Source organism: Ahaetulla prasina, chromosome 17, assembly GCF_028640845.1.
Source record: "Ahaetulla prasina isolate Xishuangbanna chromosome 17, ASM2864084v1, whole genome shotgun sequence".
NCBI classification, from domain to species: Eukaryota; Metazoa; Chordata; class Lepidosauria; order Squamata; family Colubridae; genus Ahaetulla; species Ahaetulla prasina.
In genome coordinates, this window is record NC_080555.1 from 7,464,273 (window position 1) to 7,487,383 (window position 23,111).

A 23,111-nucleotide genomic window follows, 5' to 3' on the forward strand; every position below is an offset into this window, starting at 1 on the left:
TATATATATATATATATATATATATATATATATATATATACACGTAACCAACTATTTTGGAAGAAATGAGTGTTCAGGAGTCTTTTTAAGAGGTGACTGAAAATAGCCTCGCAGCCTAATTAAATTTGTTCTCCCAAGGTACAAAAAAATCCCGGGTGGAATTAAGAGCATCATGACTAAAAACAGATGTTAATTTGGACTCTGCAAGAAATAATATTTGCCTTTCGAAATATTACAAATTCTTCCAGGGGCTAAAGAAAGATTGTGAGCTGTTTATTTTTCTCTTGACTGTCCAAACATTTTTTGCTCTTCTTCCCACCTATAATATTTGGAAGCATCAAGCAAACAAATGACTCATCCTTAAATCTGAGTATTTTACTGGGGATCGTAAAACAGAAATTTCTTTTTACAAATATATATCTATATATCTATACCAAATATATTTTGCTGATGAACAAATAAAGGGAGGCTAGTAGAGATCTATTTCAAACTATTTCTTTATCTCCCTTTATCAGCAAAATATATTTGGTACAAAATGGTTTGTCCAGTTCCAATCAAGGAGGGTTCGTTAAAAAACGGGAGTTATGTGGAATCCTGAAACATGGTTCGGGAAATTATGGTTTATTAAAGAAACCATAGTTGAGTGGCTTCACCCATGATGGCTTGGGACATTTAGGAAATTGAAGAAGGGCCCGGCTGTGTTAGACCAGAAGTTCTATTTTCCTGCGTTTGTCACCTATAGGTAGTTCTTGAGTTATGACCAAAATTTGCAATTTGGAAGGTGGGAAGGAGGAAGATATTGTGGGAAGAAAGGAAGGCAGGAAAGGGAAAAATAGGGAGGAAGGAAGGAAGACATTGTGGAAAGGAAGAGAGGAAGGGAGGGAAAGAAGGAAGGAAGAAAGAAAGATAGATATGGGAACGAAGGGAGGGAGGGAGAGAGGAAGACTGGGAAGAAAGGGAGGGAAAGAAGGAAGAAAGAAAGAAAAAGATATGGGAACGAAGGGAGGGAGGGAGGGAGAGAGGAAGACTGGGAAGAACGGGAAGGAAAGAAGGAAGAAGGAAAGAGACATTGTGGAAAAGAAGAGGGAGAGAGGGAAAGAAGGAAGGAGACATTGTGGAAAGGGAGGAAGGAAGGAAGACATGGAAAGGAAGAGGGAGGAAAGAAGGAGACACTGGGAAGGAAGGAAGGAAGACACTGTGGAAAGGAAGAGAGGAAGGAGGAAAGAAGGAAGGAAGAAAGAAAGATAGATATGGGAACGAAGGGAGGGAGGGAGAGAGGAAGACTGGGAAGAAAGGAGGAAAGAAGGAAGAAAGAAAGAAAAAGATATGGGAACGAAGGGAGGGAGGGAGGGAGAGAGGAAGACTGGGAAGAACGGGAAGGAAAGAAGGAAGAAGGAAAGAGACATTGTGGAAAAGAAGAGGGAGAGAGGGAAAGAAGGAAGGAGACATTGTGGGAAAGGGAGGAAGGAAGGAAGACATGGAAAGGAAGAGGAGGGAAAGAAGGAGACACTGGGAAGGAAGGAAGGAAGACACTGTGGAAAGGAAGAGGAAAGAGGAAGACTGGGAAGGAAGGAAGAGGGAGGAGGGAGGAGAGAGGAAGACTGGGAAGAACGGAAGGAAAGAAGGAAGAAGGAAAGAGACATTGTGGAAAAGAAGAGGGAGAGAGGGAAAGAAGGAAGGAGACATTGTGGGAAAGGGAGGAAGGAAGGAAGACATGGAAAGGAAGAGGGAGGGAAAGAAGGAGACACTGGGAAAGGAAGGAAGGAAGACACTGTGGAAAGGAAGAGGGAAAGAGGAAGACTGGGAAGGAAGGAAGAGGGAGGGAGGGAGGGAGGGAGAAAGGAAGGAAAGGGGGACGGTGGAAGGGAGAATTCTTGCTGTTAAAAAACTACTAGAAATTTTATTGGCGTATGAGGACAATTAGGATTTTAATAGCATGTTGAGGTAGCATATTTCTTAGGTTCTTTTCCGTCAAACGGGACAGAGTTAGGCAGGATTGGGCACTGAAGGGAACACACAACAAGAGCATTTGTCCAAACCCTTTTCTGGGGAAAGTATATATGTGTGTGTGTGTGTGTGTATGTTTGAGGGTAGGCCGAGATGAAAAAAAAAACCTCTTGGGTTGTGCAAGAAAGCGCAAATTGGGGGGGGAAAAAAACTCCTTGTCTGCGTGATTCGATGCACGCTCCTTTCCTTGTTTTACAAAACGGTGACAAATTGTGAACATCTTTCTCTTCGTCGACAGCACAGTAAATGTCCTGGTTTTATCTCTCTCTCACGCAAACCCACACTGACACACACACACACCCAATGCACAACTTCTCACAACTTCTGGATGTTCAAGGCAGCGGCCCAGGGGTGCAGTACAATTGAGCCAAGGTCTTGCTAAGCGAAGGACCCAGATTTCTGTAGGAAAAAGAAGGAAGGGGAAAAAGAAAAAAGGGGTTGTTTTAAAAGGTAAATTCCCGGGAATAATTCATGCATTTGTTCATTTAATCCGTCCAATTTACAGAACGCGCATCTCACTTTTAATCGTCCGCATCAGTTTTAAAGGTAGTGCTTGACTTACGACCATGATGAGAGTTTATGTTTCGTGGTTGTAAGTCTTGATGGTTTGCACAAGGGGCCCGTCACGTACGCGACCCAATTTTATGACTTTCTTTGTTGCAGCGGGCGTTAAGCAAAGGCGGAAGGCGTTAAGCAAACCGGGGGCGTGGTTTGGCTGAAAACCCCGAAGTCACGTGATCTGCATTTGGATGCTTGGCAACTGGCATGTACTTTTGACGGATTGCGTGATTGCTACCTTCCCAGCCTGCTTCTGACAAGCAGAGTCCCTGGGGGAAAACTAGATTCTCTTTAACGACCATGCGATTCGCTTAAGAACCTCAGTGATTCGCTTCACCACCGAAGCAAAAAAAAGAAAAGTTGTAAAAATCAGGCACGGCTCACTTAATACGCGCCTTGCTTAGTTCAGGGAGTCCTCGGCTTGCAACCGTTCGCTTAGCGACCGTTCGAAGTCACAACGGCACAGGGGGGAAAAAAAAAGATCTAGGACCGTTTTTCACACTTACGACCGTTGCGGCCTCCCTGGGGTCACGTGATCAAAATCCAGACGCTCGCCAACCGACTAACATTCATGACCCCCCCCCCTTTGGCGGCCTTCCGCCAGTCAATGGAGGGAGCCAGATTCGCTTAACAACCACGTCCCTAATTTGACAAGGGCGGTGAGTCACTTCTCGGCGGCGGCAACAAAGGTGGTGAGACGGGGCCGAAAAACTCACTGAACAAACATTTACATTTGTCACCTAAGCGACATAAACTTTAGGCTCCGTTGTGGTCGTCAGCAGAGGTGGGATTCAGACGGTTCGGGAAAACCGGCTGTTAATTTTACATCCGGTTTGATGAACCGGTAGTTCTGATGACCGGCTGGCTCCACCCCACCCCTCCCAGGAGTCCCCGTGGACCCATTTTGGACCCCAGGTAAGTGCAAGGGGCGCGTGGAGGTTGAAAACGGGCCCTCCACAACCCATTTCTGCTCCCAGGAGGCTGCAAGGAAGCCTGCTAGGCCCAAAATGGGGTGTAGGGGTCCCCCGCGGCCCGTTTTTGCTCTCGGGGGGGTGCAGGAGACCAAGTGCTGCCTGTCACACCTGGCCACGCCCACCATGGCCACGCCCACCCAGCCGGTCCATAGGGCAGAGAACCGGTTATTGATTTATTTGAACCCCACCACTGGTCGTAAATCGAGGACTACCCATATTTAGGGGCGGGGGCTGAGGGAGCTTGTGTAAAGTGGGGGGAGGGGGATAAGAGAGGAAAGACCACCAGCTCCGTTCCTCACCTCTGCAGCTGGCCACACTTGATGCTACTCAGAAGATGCTCCTGGCTTTCCGCATCCGGACACGCGGCGTAAGCCCCCATCAGGCTGAGAATGAAGAAGAACACCAGGGAAGGTCATCAAGCCCCCACCACCAACATCGACATGCCAAGGGGAAAAAAAATCCACGTTTCATCATACATGTGAATCTTTCACTTCACCATGTAGAATGCTGCTTTAAACCAGGTTACAACATGGTCTGCTCCGCCGGCAACCAGCCTCTAAAACAGTGTTTCTCAGCCTGGGTAGCTAGAAGATCTTCAACATCATCATCTTTTAATGACCCCATAATCCCTTGCGGGGGTAGAGTCTGGGCAACTGAATGGAGCTAGCGGTATGTTTTACTGGCCGGATGCCCTTCCTGGTTGCCAATGCGGAGTTTTGTTCAGCAGATATATTCTCACTGAGCCCAAGAGAGAGAAATATCTGCTTCTACCTAGGATCGAACTCGCAGCCTCCTGATTGTGAGGCGAGAGCTCCACCTCGAGGCCACCGCACCACTCCGCTGGTGCAGGGGTCTCCAACCTTAGCAACTTTTAAGACTTGGGTGGACTCCAACTCCCAGAATAAATAAAGCAATAACACAGGATGCTATTGCTAATACCATATTCTATTTATGTTCTATTATTCTATTATTCATTCTCTAGAATGAATTTTAAAAAACGGAACACAAAAATGTACAATGGAACTACAATTCTAAGGGGAAAGTTGGTTAAACTAACACAATGTTGACATCCACACGTATTTAGTTAGTTAGCCAGGGTTATACTGTATTGAGGGGTGGGGATTAGTCATTTTGAATTGGCCAGCTGAAGAATTCTAGGAGTTGAAGTCTACCTAATCTTAAAGCAGGCTAACTGGGGAATTCTGGGAGTTGAAGTCCACCCATCTTAAAGCATGCTGGCTGGGGGATTCTGGGAATTGAAGTCCACCCATCTTAAAGCATGCTGGCTGGGGAATTCTGGGAGTGGAAGTCCACCCATCTTAAAGCACGCTGGCTGGGGAATTCTGGGAGTTAAAGTCCACCCATCTTAAATCAAGCTGGCTGGGGAATTCTGGGAGTGGAAGTCCACCCATCTTAAATCAAGCTGGCTGGGGAATTCTGGGAGTGGAAGTCCACCCATCTTAAAAGCATGCTGGCTGGGGAATTCTGGGATTTGAAGTCCACCCATCTTAAAAGCATGCTGGCTGGGGAATTCTGGGATTTGAAGTCCACCCATCTTAAAGCACGCTGGCTGGGGAATTCTGGGAGTTGAGGTCCATCCATCTTAAAGTTGCTAAGGTCACCATCAGAAAATGACTTTTTACCATCAGCCAAATTTTAATTCTGGAGAGGTGAAGAATGGAATCTGACCCCAAAAAAATAATAATACACCGTGAACAGCTAAGCTGTTTTCGCTGTTCCCTGCAAGGGTAGGGAAAACCACAGATTTTAGTTTCGTTCCCACATTATGCGAAATCCAGGTTAACAAAACTAACCACCTTCCCCCGTCTTCATACCTAGCGGGCGTTTTGTATTTCTCCAAAATGGCAGCCGCCTTTTCTCCACTGAGGCCGCTGACCTGCATCAGTTGCCTTGCAAAGACTTCGTACACCGTCTGTGCCTGGGAAAACGGAAGCGGGAACAGGGTTTAAAAGAAGCGGGTTTGCCGATTGTGTGAACGCAGCTGGTTGGTTGAGCAAGAGGGATCTTCTCCCCTGTATTTGGTTAAACCCCTGGACTAAATTCACGTAGGAACTGGGAGACCCTAAATTCAAATCTTGCCTTGGGAGGGCTTTGAGCCAGCCACGCTCCCTCAGCCCTAGGAAGGAGGCAACGACAAAGCAAATTTTAAAAAACCCTTCCAAAGAAAAATGTGCAAAGGGTTTGGTCAGGCCATCAGACCTGACCGAATGAAAGAAAACAAAATTAAAAATAAATATTGACCACCCTGGAAAAATTGAAAAAGTTTCTGACTCGGTTTCGTTACTCACTAAGTTTGTCCTTAGGGCAGGTTGGAAAAGCACGTAGAGAATCGGTTTTTGCTATTTGCACTTTTGCTATTCCTAGGGCCAGCTTCTGACCTAACTTGTTTGTCTTGACTTAAGATTCCTGGGCTAACAAACCACTATGCTCTGCAAGACGTGGTTTGCAAACGAAGCACAGTCAGAATTTGATTTGGGGGTTCTCTGGTCTGCACAGAATCTTAGCTAGAGGTTCTCCCGAACCCCTGCGAACCCCTAGCGGCCCATCCCAGCCTATATTCATTCGCTTTTATCTGTTGTGGCTCCAGCCCCCCCTCCACTCCCGGGCCTGGCCCCCTGCCAGAGAGTGACTCAGAGAGTGAGGGGGAAGGGCCGTCAGGGCTTCCTTCTGCAGGGCTGGCTTCCCTGGCTCAGCTCCAGGAGGCAGAGGCAGGCCAGGTGGAAGAGGTGACGAGGCCTCCGTCTCCTGTATCTCCCCTCGCCCAGGAAATGCTTCCAGACCCAGCTGAGGACCATCAGTCCTGGTTAGATCCCAGGTTTCGTAGACAAGAGAGGCGGGAACAACAGAAGCAGGGGTGGGGCAGGCCTAGAAAGTGCTGAGTCACGGAGCCACACCCCACAGGGTATAAAAGCAGGAGGGGCTGCTATATACTGCTTCGTGACGAACAAACCAAACTGCCTAGAGAGAACTTGAGCTGAAGTGCTGTTTATTCCTGACTTCCTGGTTGACACGCCGGCATCAAGAAAGATAACAGAAAAACCTTGGCAGACGCTCGCTGGGTTGCTGCCAGAGCTGATAGCTGCCGTGGACTCAATTGCCAGCTAATTGAGCATTTCTCGTGCCTCCTGGACTGAGGTGGGGGGGGGGGACAGAACATCATCCCCCATTTCTCTATCTGTCCCCTTCCTCAATGGGCATCACTTTATAAAGGCTTATGCTACTTTCAGTGGATTGCTTTGATATCCAAACTACGGGGGGGGGGGGATCTTTTTTTAAAAAAAGTTCTCTCGGTTTACAGGTCGTCCTCAAATTCCAACCGCAAATGAGCCGAAAATTTCCGTGGCTAAGCGAGACGGTTAAGCGAGCTTCGCCCCAGGTTACGACTTTTCCTGTCGCAGCGGTTAAGTGACTCGCGTCACCGTTAAGTTAGTGACGCGGTTGTTAAACGGATCTGGCTTCTTCATTGAGTTTGTTCGTCAGAAGGTCACCCCCCCCAAAAAAAGGGGGGGGAATCATATGATCCGGGGACAGCCCTGCGACCATCATAAAGGTGAGTCAGCGTGATCACGGGAGCCGGCAACGGTCGTAAGTGTGGAAAAAAACGGCCGTAAATCACTTTTGTTCAGTGTCGTCGTAACTTTGAATGGCCACTAAATGACCGGTCACTAAATGAACGGTCGTAAGTCGAGGACGATCTGTATTTTTCTGTTTAATCTGGGATTTTGCACACGGAAAGCATATTGAGCATAATTTTAATCTATATTTTCACCCAAAGAATCTTTGCTAGATTCCTCACCTTGTTTTTTATAGCTCCTTCGTTAAACTCAGCAAATGTCAGAAGCCTGCAGGTACCCTCCCTGGGCTGCAGAGGGCGCTCATCCTCCAATTCTTGCTTGGTACAGCTCAAAAGCATTTTGTCCTACAGGGGAAAAATACAAAAAGAAAAAAAAATTCTCAGAGAGAAACTCATATCTTTAAACTCATCTTTTTCCCCACCGTTGCTCTGTGTCTTTACAAGCAGTCCTTGGCTTACAGCCGGCTTACAGTCGGTCCTTGACTTACAACTTACAACTTATTCACCCCCGCCAGGGGAATTCTGGGAGTTGAAGTCCACCTGTCTTAAAGCATGCTAGTTGGGAATTATTCTAGGAGTTGAAAAGTCTTAAAACGTGCGGTCTTAAGAGTGGCGGAGGTTGAGAAATATTGATTTAAACAGAAAAATATGTTAACTTCAGGGCTCTGTACCCTTCACTTCTTTTCTCTGAATTTTGCATTTATATTAAAAGCAATTGATAATTTAGGCGGGGAGGGAAGAAAATAAAATATAGTATAGGGTTAGGGTTAGGGTTAAGTATAGGGTTTCCTGCTTGAGCAGGGGGTTGGATTAGAAGACCTCAAAGGTCCCTTCAGACCTATTCTATTCTATTCTATTCTATTCTATTCTATTCTATTCCATATTTTCTATTCTATTCCATTCTCTATTCTATTATATTCCATATTTTCTATTCTATTCTATTCTATTCTATTCTATTCTATTCTATTCTATTCTATTCTATTCTATTCTATTCCATTCCATTCAATTCTAATTCGATTCGATTCGATTCCATTCGATTCCATTCTAATTCTATTCTATTCTATTCTATTCTATTCCATTCCATATTTCCTATTCTATTCTATTCTCTATTCTATTCTATTCTATTCTATTCCATTCTATTCCATATTTTCTATTCTATTCTATTCTATTCTATTCTATTCTATTCTATTCTAATTCTATTCTATTCCATTCCATATTTTCTATTCTATTCTATTCTCTATTCTATTCTATTCTATTCCATTCCATTCAATATTTTCTATTCTATTCTATTCCATTCCATTCCATTCCATTCCATTCCATTCCATATTTTCTATTCTATTCTATTCTATTCTATTCTATTCTATTCTATTCTATTCTATTCTATTCTATTCTGAATCCTATTCTATTCTATTTTTATTCCATTCTGTTAAAATGATCTCATATTTTAAAATATTGTTTTAATCAATTTAATTTAATATAGCAAACCCTCATTTTTATTTTCTCCTCATATTTTTTGACAAGGAATCTGTAGAATAGGCTTGGCTGAAGAGCATTGCATCTGATCCAAAACCAGGCAATTGTCCTTGACATACAACGGCTCTATTTAGTGGCCGTTTGAAGTTACAGAGGCACTGAGGGGGGAAAAGGAGACTTAAAACTGGAAGGTTTCACACCCAAAGTAGAAGTCTTAATGCCGAGGTAAATAAAACCAAAAAAAAAAAAAAAGGTGAGAGGGTAGTCCTCATGAGGATCAAGGAATATTGACCATATTGCTCCAAACTTACCCCATACTGTCTGGTCAAATGACGGGTCATGATGGTCAGGTATGCAGCAGATTCCCGAATGTCACTGGTACGTTTGACAAAGAAGCCATCGATCACCTGTGGAAAATTCAGATGACTGAGTATCATGGGCATCCACAATGATGTCCCTCAAACCTTCTTCGGAGGTACAATTAATGCAGCTAAAAGGAACAAGTTAAAAGAATAAGCAAACTCTGGGGCCAGATTTAAGCTCAGAATAACAGACTTGTACGGGACCATAGAGGTCTTCTAGTCCAACCCCCTGCTCAAACAGGAGATCCTATACCAGTGGTGGTGAACCTTTTACTCACTGAGTGCCGAACAGGTTCTGTGCTGTGTGTCCTTCGCACGCTTTGGGCGCGTGCCATCCATACTAACATTCAGCTCCACCCCCATGCGCTGTGCATGCAACCGCACCATCTGCGCATAAGCAAAGCTTTTGTGTGCTCCCACCAGGGGTGAAAATCCAGCAGGTTCTAACAGGTTCTGGAGAACCGGTAGCGGAAATTTTGAGTAGTTCAGAGAACCGGCAAATACCACCTCTGGCTGGGCCCAGAGTAGGATGGGAATGGAGATTTTGCAGTATCCTTCCCCCAGGAGTGGGGAGGGAATGGGGATTTTGCAGTATCCTTTGCCTGGAGTGGGGTGGGAATGGGGATTTTGCAGTATCCTTCCCCCTGGAGTGGGGTGGGAATGGGGATTTTGCAGTATCCTTCCCCCAGGAGTGGGGAGGGAATGGGGATTTTGCAGTATCCTTTCCCTGGAGTGGGGTGGGAATGGGGATTTTGCAGTATTCTTCCCCCTGGAGTGGGGAGGGAATGGGGATTTTGCAGTATCCTTCCCCCTGGAGTGGGGTAGGAATGGGGATTTTGCAGTATCCTTCCCCCAGGAGTGGGGAAGGAATGGAGATTTTGCAGTATCCTTCCCTTGGAGTGGGGTGGGAATGGGGATTTTGCAGTATCCTTTCCCTGGAGTGGGGTGGGAATGGGGATTTTGCAGTATCCTTCCCCCTGGAGTGGGGAGGGAATGGAGATTTTGCAGTATCCTTCCCCTAAAGTGGGGAGGGAATGGGGATTTTGAATATCCTTCCCCTAGAGTGGGGAGGGAATGGGGATTTTGCAGTATCCTTGCCCTGGAGTGGGTTGGGAATGGAGATTTTGCAATATCCTTCCCCCAGGAGTGGGGAGGAAATGGGGATTTTGCAGGATCCTTCCCCTGGAGTGGGGTGGGAATGGGGATTTTGCAGTATTCTTCCCCCTGGAGTGGGGAGGGAATGGGGATTTTGCAATATCCTTCCCCTGGAGTGGGGTAGGAATGGAGATTTTGCAGTATCCTCCCCCCAGGAGTGGGGAAGGAATGGAGATTTTGCAGTATCCTTCCCCCTGGAGTGGGGAGGGAATGAGGATTTTGCAGTATCCTTCCCCTGCCATGCCCAGCAAGCCACACCCACAGAACTGGTAGGGAAAATTTTTGGCTCCCACCGTTCGCTGTTTGCAAAATCGCACCACCTGTGCATGTACATGGTTTTCACGCACAATGCATGTACGTGAACACTGTCTGCCCATGCTCACGCTGTACACCGGTACTTTTGTGTGCCTGGGCAAACCCGTGTGCATACACAGGATAGCTCCGAAGACCAGCTGGGTCTCCTGAATTGGGCGCATGCGCACCAGAGGCCCGAACACCAGCTGCAGGTGAGTTGGGCGACAGCTCGCGTGCCTGGAAAAATAGCTCTTTGTGCCACTTCCGCCATGCGTGCCCTAGGTTCGCCATCACGGTCCAAACTCTTCTTGAAAACCTCCAGTATTGGAGCATCCACAACTTCTGGTGGCAAGCCGTTCCACTGGTTAATTATTCTCCCAGTCAGGAAATTTCTCCTTAGTTCTAGGTTGCTTCTCTCCTTGATTAGTTTCCATCCGTTGCTTCTTGTCCTGCCTTCTGGTACTTTGGAAAAGCGGCTGACCCTCCCCTGTTCTTTGTGGCAGCCCCTCAAATATTGGAAGATGCTATTATGTCACCACAAATCCTTCTTTTTACCAGACTAGGTAAAGGTAAAAGTTCCTCTCGCACATATGTGCTAGGCGTTCCCGACTCTAGGGGGCGGTGCTCATCTCCGTTTCAAAGCCGAACAGCCAGCACTGTCCGAAGACGTCTCCTTGGTCATGTGGCCGGCATGACTCAACGCCAAAGGCGCATGGAACACTCTTCCCTTCCCACCAAAGGTGGTCCCTATTTTTCGACTTGCATTTTTTAAGTGCTTTCGAATTGCTAGGTTGGCAGAAGCTGGGACAAGGCACGGGAGCTCACCCTGTTACGCGGCACTCGAACTGCTGAACTGCCGACCTTTCGATCGACAAGCTCAGCGTCTTAGCCGCTGAGCCACCTAGACTAGACCAGACATACCCAATTCCTGCATCCTGGCTTCATACGATTTAGCCTCCAGTCCCCTAATCGTCTTTGTTGCTTCTGGAGTTTGAGACGCAAGGATTCACCTTCGCAGGTGAGCCTCACCTGAGTATTGATAATGGCTTGTTGGAGAGTCTTTTCAGGAAGACTGAGATGTTGCGCGGAATTCACGTCTTCTACCAGGTAGATGGGGTGGGAAAGACCACACTGTCGCAGGCGGAACTGGATTCGAGACATGACAAAGGAAGGGGGTGCGTGTGGACAGATGGTTAGGAACCAGAGATTAAATCAAGGAACGAAAGGCGAACAGGTAGCCCTCCCAACGTCATCTGAGCTATTGCTAAGAGATGTTAAGACAGTTATCCTGTCACCATGCCTGATTCTACAATCTTTTTTTGCCATGGTTGTGAAGCAAATCACTGCAGTAAACGGACTTGACCACCCATAGACGTAGTCCTCTACTTACAACGGTTCGTTTAGTGACCGTTCAAAGTTTCAACGGCACTGAAAAAAGCGATGTCTGGGTTCCGGATGCCCTAATGAAGTCATGAGCCTCGAGCCAAGCTTCAAAAGAAATCCAGTTATTTATTAGGAGCTTCAAGCCAGCTCTGACCCTACCTAACTTACGGCCCAATTATGACTCTGTTTCCCACTTCCCCTCCGGTTGCTGTAGGTAACCCTGGGATACAGCCTTGAGAGAGATAAGCACGGAATGTGCATCTGTCTTTGCCATTTCACCTGTTTCCCATCCCTCCTGGCCTATGGCAACTCAGGGAACAGGCCAGGGATGCGAATTAGGATCACGTGATTTACATTCGGATGCTTGACAACTGACTCGTAGTTATGACGGTCGCGGCATCCCCGGGGGGGCGGGGTCGCGTGATCCCTTTTTGCAACCTTCTGACACGCGACGTCCATGGGGAAGCCAGATTTGTTTTACAACCAGGTTACTCACTTATCAACGGCAGTGATTCACTTAATAACAGAGGCAAGAAAAGTCGTAAAAGGAGACAAAATTCACTTAGCAAGCGTCTCGCTTAACAACAGAAATTGTGGGCTCAATTGTGGTCGTACGTCGAGGACTACCCTGTACTGGAAATCTCATTTTTCGATAAAACCGAACTATACACATCCACGTTTGGTGTGTGATGCAAATCCACGCCTTAAATGATAGTGAAGGGAATGATTTCCAGCTAGAACTGAAATTCAAATTTCAAATTCCTTCCTTGATTCTATCGAGTCCGAAATTAGGCGGCCGCTACCTTTTGTTCCCGGAAGCGACCGTCAATGATGCTACCACATAAATCCGGCATCCGTTTCCGTTCCACCACGTAGTCTAAAACCAACTCACGAACCGTGGTTGGTGGCAACAGTTCTGAAAAAGGAGATTAGAGCAAGATTTTAATCTTAAAACAGTGGTGGGATTCGAATTTTTTTTACCGGCCGGTTCTGTGGGCGTGGGATGGTGGGCATGGCAGGGGAAGGATACTGCAAAATCTCCATTTCCATCCGACTCCAGGGGAAGGATACTGCAAAATCTCCATTCCCACCACACTCCAGGGGAAGGATACTGCAAAATTCCCATTCCCTCCTCACTCCAGAAGAAGGATACTGCAAAATCCCCATTCCTTCTCACTTCAGGGGAAGGATATTGCAAAATCCCCATTCCCTCCTCACTCCAGAGGAAGGATACTGCAAAATCCCCATTCCTTCTCACTTCAGGGGAAGGATACTGCAAAATTCCCATTCCCTCCTCACTCCAGGGGAAAGATACTGCAAAATCCCCATTCCTCCTCACTCCAGGGGAAGGATATTGCAAAATCCCCATTCCCTCCCCACTCCAGAGGAAGGATACTGCAAAATCCCCATTCTCTCCCCACTTCAGGGGGAGGATATTGTAAAATCTCCATTCCCACCCCACTCCAGGGGAAGGATACTGCAAAATCCCCATTCTCTCCCCACTTCAGGGGAAGGATATTGTAAAATCTCCATTCCCACCCCACTCCAGGGGAAGGATACTGCAAAATCTCCATTCTCTCCCCACTTCAGGGGAAGGATATTGTAAAATCTCCATTCCCACCCCACTCCAGGGGAAGGATACTGCAAAATCTCCATTCCCTCCCCACCCCTCTAACTTGCTTTCCAGCTCCAAGCAGGGCAACAAAAGAAGACGCAGCCGATCAGCTGGGACTCGGGAGGCAGAGAACAGATGGGGCCGGTCAGAGGTGGTATTTGCCGGTTCTCTGAACTACTCAAAATTTCTGCTACAGGTTCGCCAGAACCAGCTAAATACCATCTTTGATCTTAAGGGAAGCAGAGAGTGGAGTTTCCATTTAGGAATAAACCTTTAGGTCCACCTACTGTATCCGTGCCAGGAATTCTCTCACCCACCTGCCCCATGGGGACCCCTCTCTCTGGCCACCCAGAGGAAATCACCGACGTGGAGTTTCCGGATGCTAAACGGGACGTTGTGACGTTGAAGTTCGCGCACCAGCTCCTGTTTACGGGATGCGGGGCCGCTGAGAGTGAGAAGAAAAAGCGCTTTGTACAATCTATTTCAAAGGAGAATTATGTTTTCCCCTCCCCCCGGTCATCTAGTCCAACCCCCCCTCCCCACTCGCCTGCCCAAGCAGGAGACCCTACACCATTTCTGACCGATGGCAGTCCTGTCTCTTCTTGAAAGCTTCCAATGATGAAGCTCCCAGAACTTCTGTTCCATGGGTTGATTGTTCTCACTGTCAGAAAATTCCTCCTTATTTCCAGGTTGAATCTCTCCTTGATCAGTTTCCATCCATGATTCCTTGTTTGGCTTTCGGGTGCTTTGGAAAATAGCTTGACCCCCTTCCTCCTCTCTGGGGCAGCCCCTCAAATATTGGAACTGCTCTCATGTCTCCCCTGGTCCTTCTCTTCCCTAGACTAACCAAGCCCAGTTCCTGCAACCGTTCATCATATGTTTTAGCCTCCAGTCCCCTAATCTTCTTGGTTACAGAGTTGGAAGGGACCTTGTAGGTCATCTAGTTCAACCCCCCGCCTTAGCAGAAGACTTGACACCATTTCTGACAGATGGCAGTCCAGTCTCTTCTTGAAAGCTTCCGATGATGAAGCTCCCACAACTTCTGTTCCATGGGTTGATTGTTCTCACTGTCAGGAAATTTCTCCTTATTTCCAGGTTGAATCTCTCCTTGATCAGTTTCCATCCATTATTCCTTGTCTGGCCTTCAGGTGCTTTGGAAAATAGCTTGACCCCCTTCCTCCTCTCTGGGGCAGCCCCTCAAATATCGGAAGATGCTCTCCTGTCTCCCCTGGTCCTTCTCTTCACTAGACTAGCCAGGCCCAGCTCCCAAAACCACCATATGATGCAGTTTTAGCATCACGGCTGCTTACCCTATGGTCTCGATGAAATCCACGCACAGGATCACCTCAAACTGTCCAGGTTGCAGAACGAACTGGGGTGTTGACAGCCCCGAGTTAGGCCCTTCGCAGCTTGATCGAGAAAGAAAGAAAAAAAAAATAGATCAGCAAAGATGATAGCTGGGCCAGGTGAAGTTTTAAGTAGTCCTCGCCTTACGACCGTAATAGAAGCCTGCCCGCTAGGGTCGTTCAGTCACAACGACGGTAAAATGGGTCATCGCGTCACTGTCCCAAGGTTACGGCCTTTTGGGGAGTCGTTTTTAAACAGAATTGCTACCACGGCGAAGTGCATCTGCTGTCGTTAAGCGAACACCACGGACATTAAAAGCGAACCTGCGGTTTGGTTCCTGAAGCGTTTTTGTTGTTGTTTTTTTGCCGATAAACCGTGGGAATTTTTGGAACGGCAGTTTTTAACAACCGTAATATGGCAATTCTTTGCCGCGGAAATTCCGGTTCCAAGTCGTAAGTGGAGGGTTAACCTGTATTTGCTGGTGGGGCTGCTGTCTGCATTTTCTGAGCCCAAGGAGCTTCCATCGTTTTCCTCCAAAAGCGCAACGGTTCCTCCAGTTTGGGGTGCTGTGGCTTTTGGGGTGCGGGAATTGTTCTGCTTCCCGGAGGCCTGCAGCTCCCGAGCTACATTCAGGCCTGCTTCGGTCAGAGAATATCTGGTTGGAAAAAGTTCGCAAGTCAAAATAGGTTTGGGGTGGGGGGGCACTTCTCTTGCAATCCCTACTCTCGGCCACCCCTGCCAATTTTAAATCCTTCTGAATTTGTAAACGTTGGTTTTTCACTTTGGACGCATACGTCGGGACCTTGTTCTTAATTCTGTTTTGGATTGTGCTTTTAATCGTGGGCTTGCAAGGTTTTTATTTTATTACGTTATGGTAAAACCACCCAGAGTGACTTCGGAGAGTTGGGCGCCGTAGAACTTTAATAAATAAAATTAATTGAAATAAAATGAAGGGGGAATAAACATAGTCCTAAGGCAAATTTAACCCTAGATTGGGGCTTTACTCAACCTTTGAAACATCTTCTTGAGGCTTTGAAAAGCTGCCTCCCTCCCTCCCTCCATTCATCCATCCATCCATCCACCCATCCATCCATCCTTCCTTCCATCCTTCCTTTCATCCATCCATCCATCCATCCATCCATCCATCCATCCATCTATCCATCCATCCATCCATCCATCCATCCATCCATCCATCCATCCATCCATCCATCCATCCTTCCTTCCATCCATCCTTCCTTCCTTTTCTTCCTTCCTTCCTTCTTTCCTTCCTTTCTTCCATCCATCCATCCATCCTGTCTTTCCTTCCTTCCTTCCATCCATCCTTCCATCCTTCTTTCCTTCCATCCATCCATCCATCTTTCCTTCCTTTCTTCCATCTATCCTTCCTTCCTTCCTTTTCCTCTTTTCCTTCCTTCCATCCATCCATCCTTCCATCCATCCTTCCTTCCCTTCTTTCCTTCCTTCCTTCCATCCTTCTTTCCTTCCATCCATCCATCCTTCTTTCCTTCCTTCCTTCCTTCCTTCCATCCATCCATCCTTCTTTCCTTCCTTTCTTCCTTCCTTCCTTCATTCTTTCCTTCCTTCCTTCCTTTCCTCTTTTCCTTCCTTCCTTCCATCCATCCATCCTCCATTCATCAGCCCATTCTCTCTTGGACTTACAAGCATTGATTGTCAATGACTGCTTTTAACTCTGTTAAACCAGAACCTCTCTCCACGTTCAAGAAAACCAATCGGGTACAGGCAAATTCTTCCCCCTCCCAACTCTTTAGTAAAACATAATCAACCTGGCTGGAATATTAGTCTTGAGGACTAGTTCCTTGCGAATCAGAGTGCTGACAGCAGACCAGGCGGTGTTCTTACTTCCAGGATCAGCCTGTAATGGAAGAATCAGCACGAGAATTGCTAGTCTAAATAGCAATAGAATTATTAACACAGTGTCCTACAATCATGCTATTGTATTAAGTCAATCAAGTCAGTTTGGACTAGTGGTTAAGGCATCAGGTTAATCACCAGGAGACTGGGAGTTCTAGTCCTGCCTTAGGCATTAAAGCCGGCTGGGTGACTTTGGGCCAATCACCAGGAGACGGTCAGTGTTAGTCCCGCCTCAGGTATATAAGCCCATTGGGTGACTTTGGGCCAATCACCAGGAGACGGTAAGTTCTAGTTCAACCTTAGGTATGTAAGCCCATTGGGTGACTTTGGGCCAATCACTAGGAGACGGTGAGTTCTAGTCCTGCCTTAGCCATGAAAGCCCATTGGGTGACTTTGGGCCAATCACCAGGAGACGGTAAGTTCTAGTTCCACCTTAAGTATGAAAGCCCATTGGGTGATTTTGGGCCAATCACATCAAGACGGTGAGTTATAGTTCCGCCTTAGACACAAAGCCAACCGGATGATTTTGAGCCAGTCACTCTCTCTCAGCCCTAGGAAGGCGGCAATGGCAAACCAAAAAAAAAAAAAACCTTGCCAAGAAAAGTGCAGGGATTAATCCAGGCAGCCACCAGAAGACAAAAACTGACTTGAAAACACACAAACACACACACACAAAGAATCAATCTTCAATAAATTTCATCGTTTGGTGCAATAACAAGCAGGGAGAGGATCAACTTACCAGAAAAAAGGATTTATCGCAGAGAGGCTGAGCAGTTTTCTGCAGTTCTGGTTTGGTCAGATAGCCCCGGGACTCAGGTTTCTAAGAAAGAAATCCAAAAAAGCAAACATTCAACACACAACCTCTAGCCTTGCTTCCTTGTTTCTGTGTTCGAATCTAAATTCACCCTGTTTAATCTTCTCAAGCTAACAGCCGGCGCACAATTTATTCTCCGGTTTTCAGAAGTCTTCGAAAACGGCGCCACGCATCCCCTACTATTCCCCCACAAAATCTTCCAGCACCCCACCGTACAAAATCTTCCAGCACCCCATCGTACAAAACGTGGGGATGCCACAACGGTTGTAATTGCGAGGACTGGTTGCCAGTCCCTTTTTTTCAGGGCCTTTCTAAACTTTAAACAGTCACTAAACAAGACGGTTGCAAGTCGAGAACTATATCTAAGTAGGTCTAGTTTGCAGCCAGCTGATGGAAGGCCTAAAATGTTTCTGCAGACCAATGGGGTTGGAATCGGCTGTATCTTACCGCGGCGTTGTGATAGAGTGCCAACAGTACTGCGTAAGCGGGAGATCGCCGAGTCGGCACGTAACCCCGGGTTCGATATCGTGGAACGCTCTGCTTTTTCTGCAAATGAAAAAAATTTTTAAAAATCAGCTGTGGTTTTTTTAGATAGTTGGTGGGAGTTGTTATTATTGTTGTTTCTCCCACAGCTGGCTCATATCTAAATGGTTGTCCACTAGGACTCCAAGATCCCTCTCACAGGTACTACTATTGAGCAAGGTACCACATATCCGGTACCTGTGCATATTGTGTTTTTTTGGCCTAAATGTAGACCCTTACTTTTTTCACTGTTGAATTTCATTTTGTTAGATAGCGCCCAATGTTCAAGTCTGTCAAGATCTTTCTGTATCTTGAGCCTATCTTCTGGAGTGTTGGCTATTCCTGCCAGCTTGGTGTCATCTGCAAATTTGATGAGTTCCCCATCTTGCCGCCTATTTCGGGGTTCTCTCCTCTCCTCTTCCCTGTCCATCACAAATTACCTGCATGCACAAAATGTTGCAATCATCCCCAAAACGAATGGATGAACGTTATCCATATTGACATTCTCACCTTTGAGTGTTGCTCTTGACGTTGGACTGGCTCTAGAGACGACAGGGCAGGTTGTAGCATCGGCCTATCGCTGTCAGTTGGCTCGTCAACGTCTTCACAACTTTTGCAAGATGTTGGGATTGGCCCACCTGGATTGCATGTTACAAATGCTGAGCTTTTGAGTCATTTTTATACAAGCTTTTTTTAAAGGAAGATTAAAAATGAACACAAACTAATTCAGGCAGTCCTCGACTTACGACCACAACTGAGCCCAAAGGTTCTGTCGCTAAGGGAGGCATTGGTTAAGCGAGCTATGCCCCATTTTTCGGCCTTTCTCACCACGGTTGTTAAGTGAATCATTGCAGTTGCTAAGTTAGTCACACGGTTGTTAAATGAATCAATGCAGTTGCTAAGTTAGTCACACGGTTGTTAAATGAATCCATGCAGTTGCTAAGTTAGTTGCACGGTTGTTAAATGAATCCATGCAGTTGCTAAGTTAGTCACACGGTTGTTAAATGAATCATTGCAGTTGCTAAGTTAGTCACATGGTTGTTAAATGAATCCATGCAGTTGCTAAGTTAGTTGCACGGTTGTTAAATGAATCCATGCAGTTGCTAAGTTAATCACACGGTTGTTAAATGAATCATTGCAGTTGCTAAGTTAATCACACGGTTGTTAAATGAATCCATGCAGTTGCTAAGTTAGTCGCACGGTTGTTAAGTGAATCAATGCTGTTGCTAAGTTAGTGGCACGGTTGATAAATGAATCATTGTAGTTGCTAAGTTAATCACACGGTTGTTAAATGAATCAATGCAGTTGCTAAGTTAGTGGCACAGTTGTTAAATGAATCCATGCAGTTGCTAAGTTAGTCGCACGGTTGTTAAATGAATCCATGCAGTTGCTAAGTTAGTCGCACGGTTGTTAAGTGAATCAATGCTGTTGCTAAGTTAGTGGCACGGTTGATAAATGAATCATTGTAGTTGCTAAGTTAATCACACGGTTGTTAAATGAATCCATGCAGTTGCTAAGTTAGTCGCACGGTTGTTAAATGAATCAATGCAGTTGCTAAGTTAGTCGCACGGTTGTTAAATGAATCAATGCAGTTGCTAAGTTAGTGGCACAGTTGTTAAATGAATCCATGCAGTTGCTAAGTTAATCACACGGTTGTTAAATGAATCATTGCAGTTGCTAAGTTAGTCGCACGGTTGTTAAGCGAATCCGGCTTCCCCACTGACTTGGCTTGTCAGAAGGTCGCAAAAGGGGACACTGCGACTGTCATAGATACGAGTCAGTTGCCAAGTATTTAAATTTTGATCACCTGACCATGGGGATGCTACAACGGTCATAAGTGTGAACAGTCATAAGTGTAAAAACGCCCACAAGCCCCTTTTGTTCAGTGTCGTCGTAACTTCGAACGGTCACTAAGCGAACCACTGTAAATCAAGGACTACCTGTACTCCTTCAAATAATACGGTCGCTAAGTAACCGGGCGTTAAGTTGAGAACTACCTGTATGGTTCACAGGCCTCTCTCCTTCCATATCGGCTGATGCTGTACCATCCTGGCTGCTGCGGTGTCTCTCCAGCTCTTCATCCAGCTGACGGCAGATCTTCTCCCCGAAATACATAAGGATCCGAGCCTCGTGGCCACTGTGCAGAGGAAGGGGATACTTGCGGAGGGAGCTCAGGGCCTGCGCACGACGGAGGGAGAGAGAGAGAGAGACTGTCTAGATAATTGTGATCGGTTAAGGATCACTAAAATTGTTCCTAGTTAGTGCATCGAAGCAGCTGGCTTCCTTAAGCTACTAATGAGATGGAATGGAGTGGAGTGGAGTAGAGTGGAGTGGAGTGGAGTGGAGTAGGGTAGAGTAGGGTAGGGTAGGGTAGAGTAGTTCCTTAAACTATCAATGTGGTAGAATGGAGTAGAGTAAGGTAGGGTAGAGTAGAGTAGCGTAGAGTAGAGTAGAGTAGATCCTTAAACTATCAATGAGATGGAAAGGAGTAGAGTAGAGTAGAGTAGTTCCTTAAACTATCAATGTGGTAGAATGGAGTAGACTAGAGTAAGGTAGGGTAGAGTAGAGTAGCGTAGAGTAGAGTAGAGTAGATCCTTAAACTATCAATGAGATGGAAAGGAGTAGAGTAGAGTAGAGTACTTCCTTAAACTATCAATGTGGTAGAATGGAGTAGACTAGAGTAAGGTAGGGTAGAGTAGAGTAGCGTAGAGTAGAGTAGAGTAGATCCTTAAACTATCAATGAGATGGAAAGGAGTAGAGTAGAGTAGAGTACTTCCTTAAACTATCAATGTGGTAGAATGGAGTAGAGTAGGGTAGGGTAGAGTAGGATAGAGTAGAGTAGGGTAGAGTAGAGTAGAGTAGATCCTTAAACGATCAATGAGATGGAAAGGAGTAGAGTAGAGTAGTTCCTTAAACTGTCAATGAGGTAGAATGAAGTAGAGTAGGGTAGGGCAGGGGAGCATAGCATAGCATAGCATAGACTAGACTAGACTAGAATAATGGAATGGAATAAGAAGGGAAGGGAATAGAATAGAATAGAATAGAATAGAATTTTTATTGGCCAAGTGTGATTGGACACACAAGGAATTTGTCTTGGTGCATATGCTCTCAGTGTACATAAAAGAAAAGATACGTTCATCAAGGTACAACATTTACAACACAATTGATGGTCAATATATCAATATAAATCATAAGGATTGCCAGCAACAAGTTATAGTCATACAGTCATAAGTGGAAAGAGATTGGTGATGGGAACTATGAAACGATTAATAGTAGTGCAGATTCAGTAAATAGTCTGACAGTGTTGAGGGAATTATTTGTTTAGCAGAGTGATGGCCTTCGGGGAAAAACTGTTCTTGTGTCTAGTTGTTCTGGTGTGCAGTGCTCTATAGCGTCGTTTTGAAGGGAAGAGAATTAGAATTAGAATTAGAATTGACTAGAATAATAGAATTGGAAGGGACCTTGGAGGTCTTCTAGTCCAACCCCCTGCCTAGGTAGTAAACCCTACACCACTTAATACATTTTTAATTTCATGATTCATAAGTAGTCATCTATGTATCACTATTATTATATTAGCCCTGCCTTTCTGATCCACACTGACATTGGTATTATGAATCATGAACATTAACATTCATTATTGGCTTAACCAGTATTAACATAACCACGATGACCAATTCTCATGACCGATCTAATTAATATGCTAATTAAAACGCAAATAGTTACACGAATCTAACACTCCAAATTCTGCTCTTATGAAGCAAATTGTACTAATAGATATGCTAATTCCTGCATAATTACATTGATTTGCTATACTAACAACTATTGCAAAGGACCTTGTACCAAAATCTGGGCTAATTATTGCATTTTTATTATAATTATTTATTTTCCTAATAATTATTCTAATTACTATTATATGAAGAATTTTGCTTATTATTCTGCAGCCTTAATAGGAAATCTGACCCAGGAGACATTCATTGGAGGCGGGGCTTGTCGCGGTGGGCGGGGCTTGTCGCGGTGGGCGGGGCTTACGCGTTCATAGGCGCGTTGGCTCTTGAGGCGTCCGTTTTCCGCGGCCTGGTCGCGCCATTCCTCCAACCATCGCGTAATTAAAGGATTCGGGCCTTCCTGCGGCGGTTTCGGCATTTTTCGAAGGCCGCCGGCGGCTTTTTTCCCCCCTTCGGTTTCTTTTCTTTTCGCGCTCTCGTTCTTTTAAAAACGGGAAATCATCGAGTTTTTTTGCATCAAAGAGTTGCAAGCGGGCAGAGCGGCTGTCCTGCTGAAGCAGCGGCGCAGGCGCAGTTCTTCCGTGGTGCCTCTCTCGGAGGAAGCCATAGAGATAGAAATATAGAGAGGTCCTTGCTGATTTCAACAAATTGCTCTTTGCAGAGAATATACTACAAAATTCAGTATTTTACTGTGCTTGGCCCATCTTACTCTGTATATAGAGCAAACTGTACAATAAAAGCATCACAAACCCCTCTTTAATTGTCCTCTCCAGTCTTACCTGGAATATTTTAAATCAGTGTTTTTCAATCTTTAGGATGTGATATAGACTTCAATTCTTAGAATTCCCAAGCCAGCAAAATCATGTTGCGGCAGGGCATTCTGGGAAACAGACTTGGTAATTATTTCAGGCTTTTCCATCAGTGCTTCTCAAACCTCTGCAACTTTTTAAGATTAATGGATTTTTGACTCCTGCAATTCCCAAGGCAGCGTGGGAATTCTGGGAGTCAGTTCACACTTTTAAGCCATGTTGGCTGGGGAATTCTGGGAGTTGAAGTCCTTAAAAGTTGCCAAGGTTAAAAAATACTAGCCTAGAAGGATGTACAATATTTACGATGGGCAAGATTTGTAGGAATTAAGAGAAGAGAAGTAGAAAATGGAATAGAATAAACAGAATTAGAATGAATAGAATAGGATTATGAATATAATGAATAGAATAGAATATACAAGTAGAAAATAGAATAGAATAAATAGAATAGAATAAGGAATAGAATAGGATTAGGAATAGAATAGAATGAATAGAATAGAATAAGGAACAGAATAGGATTAGGAATAGAATAGAATGAATAGAATAGAATAAGGAACAGAATAGGATTAGGAATAGAATGAATAGAATAGAATATAGATGTAGAGAATA

At 45.5% G+C, this 23,111-nt stretch overlaps 2 protein-coding genes across 3 annotated transcripts in view; one reads left to right on the top strand and one right to left on the bottom strand.

Annotated features, from left to right (window-relative positions):
- EFEMP2 (EGF containing fibulin extracellular matrix protein 2) overlaps positions 1-3,031 on the top strand; it is a 32,546-nt gene extending 29,515 nt beyond the window's left edge. The window contains exon 13 of the mRNA XM_058160336.1: positions 2,671-3,031. The gene's annotated coding sequence lies outside the window, so the exon portion shown is untranslated. The remainder of the gene's footprint in view (positions 1-2,670) is intronic.
- Positions 1,910-22,838, bottom strand: MUS81 (MUS81 structure-specific endonuclease subunit). 2 transcript variants are annotated; one of them, XM_058160335.1, is made up of 16 exons: positions 22,001-22,833; positions 19,969-20,149; positions 18,482-18,609; positions 17,897-17,995; positions 17,375-17,455; positions 16,548-16,636; positions 15,233-15,418; positions 14,727-14,825; positions 13,734-13,861; positions 12,605-12,717; positions 11,448-11,564; positions 8,919-9,014; positions 7,357-7,479; positions 5,375-5,478; positions 3,839-3,922; positions 1,910-2,406 (listed from the first exon to the last, which is right to left on the bottom strand). In XM_058160335.1, the coding sequence occupies exons 1-16, from the start codon at positions 22,112-22,114 to the stop codon at positions 2,340-2,342; spliced, it is 1,809 nt and encodes a 602-aa protein (XP_058016318.1). In that variant the 5' UTR covers positions 22,115-22,833; the 3' UTR covers positions 1,910-2,339. The 2 variants fall into 2 exon arrangements, 1 of the variants encoding a protein (XP_058016318.1); XR_009152392.1 differs by having other exon boundaries at positions 2,342-2,406; positions 3,839-5,478; positions 22,001-22,838.
- Positions 22,839-23,111: the final 273 nt, after the last annotated feature.